Genomic DNA, 13,964 nt, shown 5'->3' with positions numbered 1-13,964 from the left:
TACCCGACCCGTATCGTATCCGAAAACACGGGTAAGAGTAAGATTTTTATTCCGTTAGCTAATCGGGTACGGGTAAGGGTAATGATTTTTTTTCGTTATCTTACCCGTTTTAGTATAAGGTAATTTTTAAAAAATAAAATTACATATATAAATATATATTTGTATGAAGATGATACATGATACAATAATTTTTTTGTATTTTATTAAATTTTCATAATACAAATTAGTTGTATTCATTATTATTTTTTCTTATTTTAAAAATTATTTTATTGAAAACACAAATTGAAATGTTAATGACGTTTTTTTATCCGTTTACCCGACCCGTACCGTATTCGAAAATACGGGTAAGGGTAAAGATTTTTTTTCGTTATCATAACGGGTACGGGTATGAAAATGTCTCCACCCGATCCGTATCGTACCCGTTGACACCCCTATTATCCCAGCTGAAACCCCTACCTACCTTAAATTAATTAGCTACCAAAACATGGAAAAGTAAAAGCTATATTATATATATATATGGCTTCTACCCTTTTTTTTCTGATCTGTCAATGTGAAAGCATTCAAACAACTGCGTTTGCCTGGAACTCCTCCCAATCTGTATCATGCTTTAAGAATGTTGACATATGCTCTCCAATTATCTGTACCAGTATCAGTAGGGGGATGGGGATGGGGATGGGGATGGGGATGGGGATGCCTCTGTGAGACTGAGTCAACAAACAAGACTTTTGCAGATCCGAATAAAAGGTGCATTCCTGGATACCCAATTCTTTTACCATTCCTATATATATATATAGCAGCTTGTAATGAATGCCATAGCCTTCTTGCCATGATCCATCCACCAAACAGACCCACTCCATTGTGCTAAAGGGAGGCCGAGGGGATCAGCTCTGTTTTGTGTTTGTGTTTGTGTTTGTGTTTGCCAGGGGAGACTAAGAATGTTGTAGGTGGTTTCCCAGAAATCAGAATCCCCTTCCTTCAATAGAGTCCTGTGATGCCCAATCTGGAACTTGTACAAGGAAACCTACCTTTTGATACAGCAGATAATATATATATATATATATATATATATATATATATATATATATATAAAGCTAGGCTACGGTGAGTTGCGAAGTAAAGCGACTATTTTACTTCACGCTCATATTTTGCGATTTTAAAGTTCAAAACGTCGATCCGAACCGTTCATCTTGTTTTTCATTGAAATGTGCTTAAAGACCAAATTTTATATTTTTTGGAATTTTTTTACTATTTATTAAGCAATTTTGAAAGTCGCTGATCTAATGGTCCAGAAAATTTTAATGTTTTTTTACTGTTCACAGCAAAACAGCAATTTTAAAAAATGCTTAATAAATAGTAAAAAAATTCCAAAAAATGTAAAATTTGGTCTCCAAGCACATTTCAATATGGATTAAATATCTAACGGTTCGGATCGGTAATTTGGACTTTCAAAATAAAAATAAAACGTGAAGTAGAAACGCATTTTACTTCGCAACTCACCGTAGACTACCTCTATATATATAGCCAGTTAGGCTGGGATTGGGAACCTCTATATCTGGAGCAGAGCACATTGCCGCTGGGGTGTGATACCCATACCCTTCTCTGGTGGTAAAAAGGAGGGTATTAATATTATTGAGATCTACCATCAGCCTTTCATTTCATGCTCCTCAAAGGAGGAGAGGAAGCAAAACAGAGCATTTGGGGGGTCAGGATTAGGAAGAGGATGAGACATAATAAGAGGGAGATAGACGGGGGAATAGCGGATTAGAGAGAGTGGGTATAAATAGGGTAGTAAAGAAGGAGATCAGAGAGTAGGATGTTGATCGGCAATTCGGCATAGCGTTGCCATGTTTCATAAGAGCAGAGCAAAAAAAACAAAAGCAAATGCAATGAACTGGTGGAGGTTGCTTTCGTATCCTCTGCATTAACTCAAAAAGGAATCTTTTGAGTTAATGTATCTGGACTGTCCGATTAGTTTTAAAATTCGTGTTAATTGGATCTGCACTAATATTAAAGACCTCTATGTTTTAGGTAGAGGCCGAATGAGTTTCGTTTACAATCGGACGGTTGATATCTATTAACTCAAAAGATGCTCTTTTGAGTTAATGCAGACGATGCGGACTCGCACACAAATTATGCTTAGAATTCTTATCAACTGCATGCGGTCAAATAGTATGATTATACAAGATTATTTATTTATTTATTTATTTATTATTATTATTACTATTATTTTAAATTTAAATTTAAAATAATTTTCAAAGATACCAGCATTCAGCATTACATCTTAATTCGGTCGATTTTTTTTAAATAATTTACGAAGAGGTTCAAATGATATATATATATCGTGGCTCTATTTTTAAATGTTAATAACTTTAAATTTAAAATTTAAATATTAAAATAAAACCTTTAGATTTTATATATTTCATTTTCTCTATACGATTACGAACATTGTGATTTTATTTTGATCAAGTATCAAAAGCTTACAAAAAATATTATGGTATAGATAAATTCCGAATGTTAATTTTTCAACTTATTGATTTATATATAAAAAAAAATTAAAGAGTGATATTTTTTTGTGGATGTAAAGAAAATAATGCATATCACATTTAATGCTTTTATTTTAACAAATAACTTTTTAAAAAAAATGAAAAAATAGAGATTAAAATATCCTTGATTTTTTTACAGTCCTTAGCATTGCATTCAACTTAAGTATATAATAGTTTACTTGTTTTTGTTATATTAATGTAAGTGTGTCAAGAATAATATCGTCAATTGACATAAGTATACTAAATAATGTAATTACTTTTAGTACAGTAGTAATTATTAATAAAATAAGTGTATAATATGTCATTCTTATATTTCTCAAATTAGATCTTTAATGAGAAATTTAGATATATACCCATAGATATTTCCCCATCAAAATTAACTTCAAAATTAGTTATTTGCCCATTCAAATATTAACTATATTATAAATATACCCATGACTCAATTAAATCAATTAAAAATATTGATTAATAATAAATAAAAAAAAAAGACAGTTATGCCCTTATATTTGAAAAAGAATAGAGAAGGCTTCTTCGCCTCAAACCATTACAAAGAAAGCACTGATACAATGAGCGTTCATATGAAGTTAATTTTGGTCTTATTTGAAATAAAATGGAATATTTATAATGACCGAGGTTTTTTTGGCAAAATCAACATATTCTTCCAAATTCAACAAGCATGACTATAATAAAGAACTTGATTGTACGGTTAAATTTTTTCTTATTACCATCAATCTCTATATTAGCATCAATCTGTTAGAACTTAGAAGAATGTATATTTTGCTGCTGATTAGTGCTGTAGATTGCTAAACTGTTAAAAAAAATTATTTTCAAAGGGCGGAGGGGAAGCCTTCTTTATTATTTCTTTAAATGTAAGGGCATAATTGTCCTTTTATTTTTGTATGATTGTTAATCATTATTTTTAATTGATTTAATTGAGTAATGGATATATTTATATTTAGATGGGGAAATAACTAATTGTGAAGTTTTGATGGAGAAATATCTAATTGAAGAAGTTATGATGAGTCTAAATATATCATTTTTTTTGGTCTGCACGACTTTTGACGGAAATTGAATGGTCCAAATTTCTTGAGCATTTGGGAGTAGAGATATTTAGGTGCAGTGGAACCCTCCTCCATCAAAATATATATCTATATGCAATTTAATAAATTATTGGTACAATATGCAATTTAATAAATCAATTTAAGAACATATAACACATTTGTTGTGATTCAAAAGTGTAAATAGTTGGATACGGATAGCTAAAATTCTTACCGTATCCTTATCTGTTATAATATTTTGGATATGGATACGGATAGTCTTGGATACAGATACAAATCAAATAATTTAGATAATTTTTCAAATTCAGATTCGGACAAAATCGAATAATATCCGATCCGTTTACACCCCCCCTACGACCACGTATCCTCTGCATTAACTCAAAAGGAAATCTTTTGAGTTAATGCATTTCGACCGTCTGATTTTAAACGGAACCAATCCGGCCATCTGATTTTAACACAGGATCCCTTTAATATTAGTGCAGATCTAATCCGCACGAATTATAAAGCGGATTGGATGGTGCAGATGCATCAACTCAAAAGATAGATTCTCTTTTGAGTTAATGCAGAGGATTCCCGATGTTCGTTCGGCCAATTCGAATTGTGTCCTAGTACAACGAGTACGTATCCTCTGAGATATCTCAACTTTTGCGTGACCGACGTGTCCGGTGCTTATTCGGGGATAGCGTAGGGGCCCAGTATTATTGAACTTTGAGATTCGTGCAAAACGTATTTGAATGGTTCAGATTTTCCAAAAAGTCACGCAAAATTGAGATATCTCAGAGTGTGAGATTCTAAGTACAACTGGGTTTCCATTTCCATAAGGCGGAAAGAAGAACAAAAATTTCAATCTAACAAAGAAAGAAAGAAAGAAAGCACAGATGGCGAGACGAAAGAGGCCAAAGAAGGGCTCCGTACACCCGATACTGCGCCGTGCGTACGGGAACCGTGCTCGGAACCTCAAGGACACCATACTCTCTCTCCTCCCTCCGTCACCTCAGAGCTGTCGCTGTGACGACTCCACTGGCTGCTTGCGGTGCCGTGGCGCAGACCACCTCCTCTGCCATGGCGACTCCACCACCTACCGCCACCTCATCAGCTATGCACAATGTGCTCTCTCCTCTCATGCCCCAGCCCCGCCTGCCGTTTACTCAGTTCCACAGCGCTCGCAACGCCAGGTAAGGATCGTGGTTTGGTTTCCTCTTCTATTTCTTCTTTTTAATTTGAATGTTTTTAAATTTTTGTGCCCATAGATGACGAGAACATTCAAAAGTAAGGCTGAGTCTAGTAATAGTACTGTAAAATTGGTGTCGATGTGAAATTTTCCATGCTAATGCTATCCAGGCTTGTGTCCACCTGTAAAATTTCAATGCATTGTTTACAATTATCACTTCTGAGCTCAATTTTGGTATCGTGTGCTTTGATTTGCCTATTTGACCACAATATAATGGTACTTAACTTGTCTAATATGAATATGCATCCAATTTTCAGATTGTAAGGAATACAATGGAGCTGATGAAAAGAAACAGGTCTTCTAACAGTAACTTGTTTTACAAGAGTTATGATATGGTATGCAAAAACAAATCTAAGTTATATGTCACAACACACATATCTCCTGAAGTATTGTTCTCTGCAAACCACCAATTTTATTAGCAGAAGCCGGTACGAGTGGAAGTTGTCTATAGGAGTTGGTCAAATTTGGAGTTCAAATTAGGGATTATACAAATTCTTACTTTTGAGTAGCAAACTTTAGGGGACATAAGGGTTTCAAACAAAAGATGATCAAAATATAGTACTATGTTTAGAACAATTATTCCTCTTCCTTTGTTTCACCAATGTAGAATACTGGGATACTTTGTTTACCTTCATTTCCCAGTCCTGTCCTTAACTTGATTCTATCTAATGTAAATTAAGTTTAGGAATTGAGTAAACTCAGTCGAGAACTCACAACATACAATTACAAAGATTGTACTTAAAAAAACTTGTTTCCAGTTTTTTCAACAATTTTATTCACGAGTAATTATAGTTGAGGCAAGAAAACACATGAAGAAGCTGCTTTAAACTCACTTGTGTTGTCAGATGTTACTATTATTAACAAATACAAAGTGACTGCTTCTTTTAGAAACCTCATACCTTGTTGACCTTTAGGTTCAAACTTCGCTTATATGTTCTTAGCTAAACATTTATTATATGTAAAAATTTATCATATATCTGATCTCAGGATACCGGTACTAGTCTCTCGGTTGAGTTGCTCTCTTCATCAGATTGGTCACTCCTCTTGGACAGGGTAAGCATTGCTCCTATGTGTTCTGTATTAAAAAGTTAATTTCATGAAGTATTTGGATGTATGACATCTTTCAATGTTCTTTAGATTGGAGATTTGTTGATGGAATATCTTTTGAGGCACTGTTCGATATTTGTACCAAATGGAAGGAGCATCAACGGATTTATTCAAGTAACTGGAACTCCGCTGACATCTCTCAACATTTCAAAACCTTCATATCGTCTTTCACGTGCATTAGAACCTCCACAATCAGGATGCACCCAAATCCTATCTCATGTATATACTTTTTTTTTCCAATATTACTGCTTGAGGCAGTTCTTGTTTTTAAATCCTATTCCTTTTCCTTTCTATTTTGGCTTTTAGATTTTTCATTGCACAAATGAGATTAATTGATTTGAAGTGGTTGCGTCATGAGTTGGTTTCGTAGAAACAACTTATTTGCGGCTTAATATGGTTAAACATCAGTTGGTTTTCATAGAAATGAGATTAATTGATTTGAAGTGGTTGCATTGTGAGTTGGTTTCATAGAAACAACTTTTTGCGGCCTAATATGGTTAAACATGAGTTTAAATTAATCACTGCAAATTTGCAATAAGCTGATTCTTTACCAAGCTTATGGAGCTGGTCAGAGGCAGTACTAATATGCATTTCTGTAGATTTTTCTATCCCTCAACTTTAGTCTCCTCCTATATTTTAGAAATGTCAACGGGTAGGGCAGGTCAATTCCAAAGCACAATTGAGAAGGAAAAGGGATGAAGTCACAAAAGATGTAAGCTCACAATCTAGTGTTTGCCAGCCACACAAGAGAAAAAGATTCGGCAGCTGGCAGCGCAGGAAGCAGCATAAGTTGAATAATCAAAATAAAGCATCCAGTCAACATGTAAAAGGAAAGGTACACTTACTCCTGACTGTTATGCATCAGCATTGACAATTTTCAATACCAGCCAGATTTGAATATCAATTTATTCTTGGATGCCATATAAGCTTGGAAAATAAAAAATAAATATATTTTTAGTACCAATTCAAGGCAATACATTGAAGGGTTATTGAGGCACTGTTAGAATGGTTAGGGGTACTTGAAATTGTGTAACCAGGACAGTTATAGAAAATCCAAATATGTTGCTGTCTGACCAATGAATCAAAAATCAAATCAATATTTGTACCTTAGCATAACAAGCTTGTAGATTACTAATACCAAGCTTACCAAATAACAGGACTGTAGAGCTTGCTTCCGCTGCTTTATGTCACATTCTGTAAAAAATCAACCAGCTGATGTACTGATAAAGAGAGAATATGTTTTCTATAACAGAGGATCCTATCTAACTCTCTTCCCCAAGGAACGTATCCTTTTGGTATCTCATTTCTGGTCATTTTTTAACAAACCACTGACTCTGTTTTCTACTTTAAGAGTAATTGGTACAGAGTAACGGATTAGAACTTTGCCCATTTAACTTCAATCATCCCTTTGTTAACCCTCACTTCATCATTAAGGCTTGATGTACCAAATTTAGCCTCAATTAGCACAAAGAAAGACACAACAAAGACTCTTTAATCATTGGGCTTGCCTTGATTCTCGATTTTTAACTAATCATTAATTTAAACAGTTCATCTTAATTTCCCTTGATTAGCAACTAAGACTCAATTTGACCTAATACAGCATTCAACTTTCAGTGAAGCATATAACCCCCAGTTTACCCAATTTGCATCAATTAACTCCTGATTTTGCAATTCAGACTCCAACTTAACCCAATTTTTCAATTGTTGCTAGGGGTGTTCAACCGGTCGGTTCAGTTAAAACCCCGGCATTCAACTTTCAGTGAAGCATATAACCCCTGGTTTACCCAATTTGCATCAATTAACTCCTGATTTTGCAATTCAGACTATCAGCCACAATCGTACAATTTGAACCTTATGTAACCCTTTGTTGTGTAAAATGCCTCAATGCAGTGTAAAGTACGTCCAAGATCAGTTATTTAGTTTATTATTACCGTTGAATAAACTAAGTTTTGTTGTCCAGTTTCTCCTTCCATTACTCCATTGACTCTTAGATATACTAAATATGTTGAAACCCAATGACCGTGGTGCTTTTTCTTTAATTAAGGAAATATTTGGAAATGACAAGGATTACAACTTTGTGCAGTGTACTCACTGTGGTCATCATGCCCAATCTAGATCAAAGTGCTTGTAAGTAACATTTTCTTTGTTTTTTTTTATAAGACATTGGCGCCCTTATGTCTCTGTATAATTTGAGGTTTAACTCATATTGAAAGGAGGCTTAGTTTAGGATGCTATTTTCTTCTTTCTTTAAAATCTTACGGCTATGTAAGATCTATTCGAAGGTACTATGCTTTGTTGTACACAGTGTTACAGGTGTTATTTCTTTCTTCATGATTGCGGATTATTATATTGAAACCGTGGCACCGATGTGACCAATATTTGACTTATTTTGATCTCTTACTACTGTAAATTATTTGTGAAGGTACCATTCATCTCTGGCCTTGTTCAAATCCCTCATAAGGGATGCCCAAAGATGCAGGCACAGGATGTTACTGCGCAAGCATTGCTATGTGAATTTTCTCAGTAAAGATGGTCAATTGGGTCCCAAGGTATGTACACTGTCCTTTGAACAGCACAAGATGGTCCACTCCTAACATTAATAAATGCAGTTGATCCCAAATAAGCCCAAATTATATATAACTTAGCTCATTCACCCTTATTTTTTTGTAAATTAGCTTCAGATATGCATACCCAAACTAAGATTAATGAATTATCCCCCATACTGAATGAAATTTAGCCTTCAATTTAATCTATATACAGGTTCAGAATTAATTTCCGCAGTTCTGCTAAATGCAATTGATAAAGTTGGAAACAACCAAAAATATGCTAAAAACATTGCCTAACTATGATATGATTTTCAAGCTTGTACTCGGCTCTGCCTAACTGAATTTACTTACCAATTAGGCTGGTATAAGCCAATTATTGACTGTTTTTAATATTGCTGTAAACTTATTTTGTTGATTACAGGTAGAAGAGCGAACCTTGTCTACATTTAAGATGCACCAAAATAAGAATGAAACCAAATTTTGTATAGGAAACAAGAACCAAACTTTCGAAACATCCCATGAAAATTCCAAGTCAAATGCAAGTCCCTTCTCACCGCAATCTTTTTCCAAACATCAACAAGTTGTATCCTTTATTTTCGCCACACTTAGAAGAATAGTGCCTCTTCCACTTTTGGGAAATAAAAAGAGTTGGAGAGTGCTGAGAAGGAATATCTACAAATTTGTGCAATTGCGGAGGCATGAGAAGTTTTACCTAAAAGATTGTCTGGAGGGGTTGGAAGTTTCGAATTTTGAATTTTTCTCAAATCTTGAAAAATCATGCTCCTGTGATGATGGTGGAAAGCAGATAGTTCTGGGACAGAAGTTATTGTCTACTTGGGTTCGTTGGTTGTTTTTTCATGTCGTCGTGCCGATAATCAGCTCCAACTTTTATGTAACTGAGAAGGAGTCGAAGAGATATGATGTTTTTTATTACAAGAAGCTGATTTGGGGGAGTGTAGTTAAGGGTTGTATAGAAAAGTTGAAAATGCAGAGTTTTTGTCCTGTGGATTCTGATTCAGTGAGAATTTTATTTAATGATAGTAGATGCTTTGGTTTTTCGAGGTTTAGGTTTCTCCCTAAGGAGGAATGCTTAAGACCTTTAGCAAACCTCAATAAGCCATCAAGATTGCCAGTTCTCAACAGATGGTACCAATCAGTGAATTCTTCACTGAATGAATTGCATGTAATTTTGAAAACAATAAAGGTTCAAAACCCAAATTTGTTAGGTTCATCAGTTTTTGACTATAACAATGTGTATCAGAAGCTCCATGGTTTTATTTCCAAGGTGAAGGATGGCACAGTCTCTATGCCTGAGGTATTCATTGTAGTTGCCGATGTGTCAAAAGCATTTGACTCCATTGACCAAGACAAGTTACTAAAAATCATGGAAGGTAGTATAATGCAAAATGATGAATATATTGTGGGCAACTACAAGCAAGTTCTGAGTAGAAGAAATTTTGTTTCCCCTGTTTATAATGCATCACTTGGTTCTATTATCTGGCATGATGAAGGGAGTTATGAATCAAATACACTGGTGCAATTTTCATCAAGCTCTGGTTTGTTTGTTGCTCAGGTATGTGTTGTATTTATTTGCATAATGTCACTCCTACATTGGCACAAGCAGTAAGGCCCACTAGTCTGGTTTTGACTAAAGTTCATATATGGTTTTCATTTGCATTAGGTACAATTAATTTGTGCTTATTCAATTTTTATTGCAAACTCAGGGTATGGACAAAGCTGAAGAATTTCCATTCATACAATTCTTGTGTGGTTATGAACTGGTACAAACAATGGTCTAGTACCAGTGAAAACAGTGTTGTACTGCAATAATTTTCATATTTCTCATTGCATCAATTATATTGTTCCCTAAGAACATGTAGCTTTTGAGGCCCGTTGTATATAAACTGAAGCATAAATGATCCATTGATCTAAATAAAATTGAATATAAAGTGTGTTTTGAGGACAAGCTTGCGTGATTTAAGCATGAAATATGAAAGTAGTATTCCAGTGCATACCAGATGGTACATATATAATTGAAACCAAGAATTGACAAATGGATATTGCAAAGGTTTTATTTAGTGTCCACGGTTTACAATTAACAAAAGTAAAAATGTAGATAAATTCTATACCTTAACTATAAATTAAATTCATTTTGAATAATATTAAGTTAATTTTCTTTTTTTTGGGACCTCAATCCAGGCTGCTCACAAGAAAAAAAAGAAATACGATCTTCACCGCCTTCTGACTGAACATGTAAAAAAAAACATTGTAGAAATTGGCCATGATTTATATCTGCAGAAGGTGGGTATTGCTCAAGGAAGCATCATATCTTCCCTCCTCTGCTCTTTTTATCTAGGTCATCTAGAGGAAACCCTATTACAGCCTTATCTTGGAAAATTAGAAGAAACTGGAAATGGGCAGGCTCAAAAAAGCTTGTTGATGCGGTATTTGGATGATTTTATCTTTGTTTCTACATCTAAGCAGCAGGCCCTTGGGTTTTTTGAGAGGCTGAGAAGGGGCTTTAGAGAATACAATTGTTATATGAATTGCAAGAAATTCGGGCTTAATTTTGAAGTCAAGACGGGTAATTTCACTAATAAAAGATACATAGGGGAGGACGGCATCCCATTTCTACCTTGGAGCGGATTGTTGGTGAATTGTATTACTCTAGAAATTCAAGCTGATTATACTCGGTAAATGTTAGTTCTAATTGTTCGCAGAAATTTCAGATTTCAATTAAGGACAACCTCAAGCAAAATGAAACTAAAACTAAATTCAAAAGTTCGAGCATCAATTTAGGCTCATAACAACCAGTCTAGTACTAGTGTGCCACTGTAATATCCCCCCATTCAACATGATTTGATTCTTTTTTTTTTCTTTTCTTTTTCTGGGTAGGTATTGGGATATTGATATCAGTTCTACAATCACAGTGCACAAAAGCAATAACCCAGGTGATCTTCTCCAAAGCAAACTCTTTAGCTACATGCTTCCAAAGAGTTATGTTATACTATACGACTCCACCATCAACTCCCCTGGGACAGTTAGGTTAAATGCGTACCAGGCCTTTCTACTGTGTGCTATGAAGTTCCACTGTTACATTTGTGAAATGCATTGTTCAGTACCAAGCCCAGACCAATTACTGAAGATAATTAAAAAAACATGCAGGTACAATCTTCTGTTTTTTTTTTTTTTTTTTTTTTTTTTTGTGTGCATGTGTTCAGGTATGAGTGTCTAAATAGACAAGTGTGATTAAAAAGATTACTGATGCCATATTTGGTTTATGGTACCAGTAACTTCACTGACTGTCTCCAAAACATATTGATTCAGCCACCATCATTTATTCAATAATGCATTTGATTTACCATAGATCATCAATCTTTGTAAAAGAAAGGAAGTTATAAAGATTTTTTAAAACATGCCATGCCTAAGGTAAATTTAGTCATGTTAACTATTTGATCTTCCAAATGTACTGAAATCCTGCACAGTAATCAGTAATTGATTTTCTGATAGTTTTTGTTTTTGTTGTAAATTAAAGGTCCATGTACAATCTGATATTCAAAAGGGTAAGAGATGCTGAGGCTTGCTTCGGCATTTGTGCTGTACTTGGATTGAAGATGAATGAAATAATCTGGCTGGGTTTATTTGCTTTTTACCGCATATTGAAAAGGAAACAGTCACGACACAAGGATTTGCTGCTTCTATTGAGGAAAAATATTGAAAAGTATGACATATGGTCTCGCACCTCATGTCACCTACAATATGCTGTTGATTCCTCTCATTCCTCCATGTTCTGGAAAATTAAGTATTAGCTAGAGAGAAAATTAAGTATTTATATGCATGCTAGAGAGAAATTTCTATGCGGTGTTGGTCTATTCCAGCATTTGGCTTCTTAAGCAAGTGTATATTTTTTTGTAAGAGAAATTTTGAAGTCCGTTAAGAATTTTGTGGGTAATTTTGTCACATGTAGAGGTTGAGATATAATGCATAAATCAATTGAAAACATTAAAAAAAAATATGTACACAACATTGTATAAATTAATTTCACCAATTTTTGTTTCATTCATGTATCATTTTGGAATTAGCATCAATAATTTCACTTATTAGTATTAGATAATATTTGGACAGTTTTTGAAAACAAATACAAGTAAAAATAAATCTAATTTTTCTGTTAAGAATTCATAAAAAATTGTTAAGTTATCATGATCATGATGTTGTCTTACCCAATGACAAATCATATGACGCATTTTGTTTATAGTCAAGACTTTAATTTGTGTTTTTATATTTTTGTGATAAATCATACTAAAATTCATGCAGTGTGGTTTAAAATGTCCTAAGAAAACGAATACACGTTTAATTAAGAGAGAAGAACACTTGACAATTTTTTATTTTAATAATTTTCAAATGTAAAGCTTAAATTTAAAATCTGATATTATAGAAATGAGTTAGGTTAATATGACACTAGTGTTATATCAAACTAAATAACACCACATCTTAAACTCTTAGATCTGCTTTAAGATTCGTACTATCCGCTTTTACTGTTCAAGCACTTCATTTTGTACGAATCTTAAAGCAGATCTAAGGGTTTAAGATGTGGTGTTATTTAGTTTGATATAACACTAGTGTCATATTAGCCTAACTCTATAGAAATTATCTATAATATTCACATATGTCGTATATAAAATATGATTTGATTTGATTAATGTAATGTAACTATTTGTAAAATATCATCATATAGTATAACTATATGCTATAGTTAATCGTATTAGTCAAGCTTTGTAAAATAAACTTCTAAAATAAAACTAAAATGCAAGATATAAGAAACCATAAATCCATAAAATCCGCACTATATGACCTATGGGTGTAAAAAAAGCTTGTAGCTCGTGATTTGATTGAGTTTGATTCGAAACGAATCAAATCAGCTCGGTTCTGAAATGAATTAAATACAATTCGATTCGAAATTGATTCAAATCGAACACGAACGGAGTCTGACTCGGTTTGAAATTGGTTTGAATCGCACCGAATCAAACTCGAACTCTTGTTTTCAGTTCGAAATCCTAATTCAATTTTGAACCGATTCGGTTTAAAATTAGTTCAAACTAGAACTCGAACTCGAACTCGAACTGAGTTTAGTTCGATTCGGTTCTCGATTTGGTTCGATTCTTTTGCAGCCCTAAATATGACCTAATAAGTGTATTTTTTACAATTGACAAGTATAATTCAATTGAAGGCTTTCAAGTCGGAACTAAATATCAAATAAATAGTAAAAGCAGAAAGATTTATCAAAGAAGACTCCGTGGCCCAATGGATAAGGCGCTGGTCTACGGAACCAGAGATTCTGGGTTCGATCCCCAGCGGAGTCGCCTTTTCTTTTAATAGTTCCAAGTTTTTCTTTTTCCTGAAAGACATTTCGACTTAATAATTATTTTCCCGAGTTATTCGTAATCCGGGGACTGCTGTTATTTTTCTGTTATTTATTTAT

At 33.9% G+C, this 13,964-nt stretch overlaps 2 protein-coding genes and 1 non-coding gene across 3 annotated transcripts in view; all 3 read left to right on the top strand.

The window, feature by feature from the left end:
- The window catches only part of LOC144562628 (urease accessory protein G-like), a 90,173-nt gene that overhangs the window by 27,854 nt on the left and 48,355 nt on the right, over window positions 1–13,964 (top strand). The gene's annotated exons all lie outside the window — the stretch shown is intronic.
- On the top strand, window positions 4,428–12,338 carry LOC144563688 (telomerase reverse transcriptase-like). Its single transcript, XM_078313176.1, has 12 exons — window positions 4,428–4,776; window positions 5,090–5,167; window positions 5,820–5,885; window positions 5,970–6,158; window positions 6,580–6,774; window positions 7,097–7,223; window positions 7,931–8,066; window positions 8,362–8,488; window positions 8,907–10,058; window positions 10,685–11,178; window positions 11,381–11,650; window positions 12,021–12,338. Exons 1-12 carry the CDS (start codon window positions 4,480–4,482, stop codon window positions 12,292–12,294), a joined length of 3,405 nt encoding a protein of 1,134 aa, XP_078169302.1. The 5' UTR covers window positions 4,428–4,479; the 3' UTR covers window positions 12,295–12,338.
- On the top strand, window positions 13,773–13,845 carry TRNAR-ACG (transfer RNA arginine (anticodon ACG)). The gene has a single exon. It is a non-coding gene; the product is annotated as a tRNA-Arg (tRNA).

Source organism: Carex rostrata, chromosome 12, assembly GCF_964058835.1.
Source record: "Carex rostrata chromosome 12, lpCarRost1.2, whole genome shotgun sequence".
In the NCBI taxonomy this organism is placed as follows: Eukaryota; Viridiplantae; Streptophyta; class Magnoliopsida; order Poales; family Cyperaceae; genus Carex; species Carex rostrata.
This window is presented reverse-complemented; position numbering and strand designations above follow the sequence as displayed.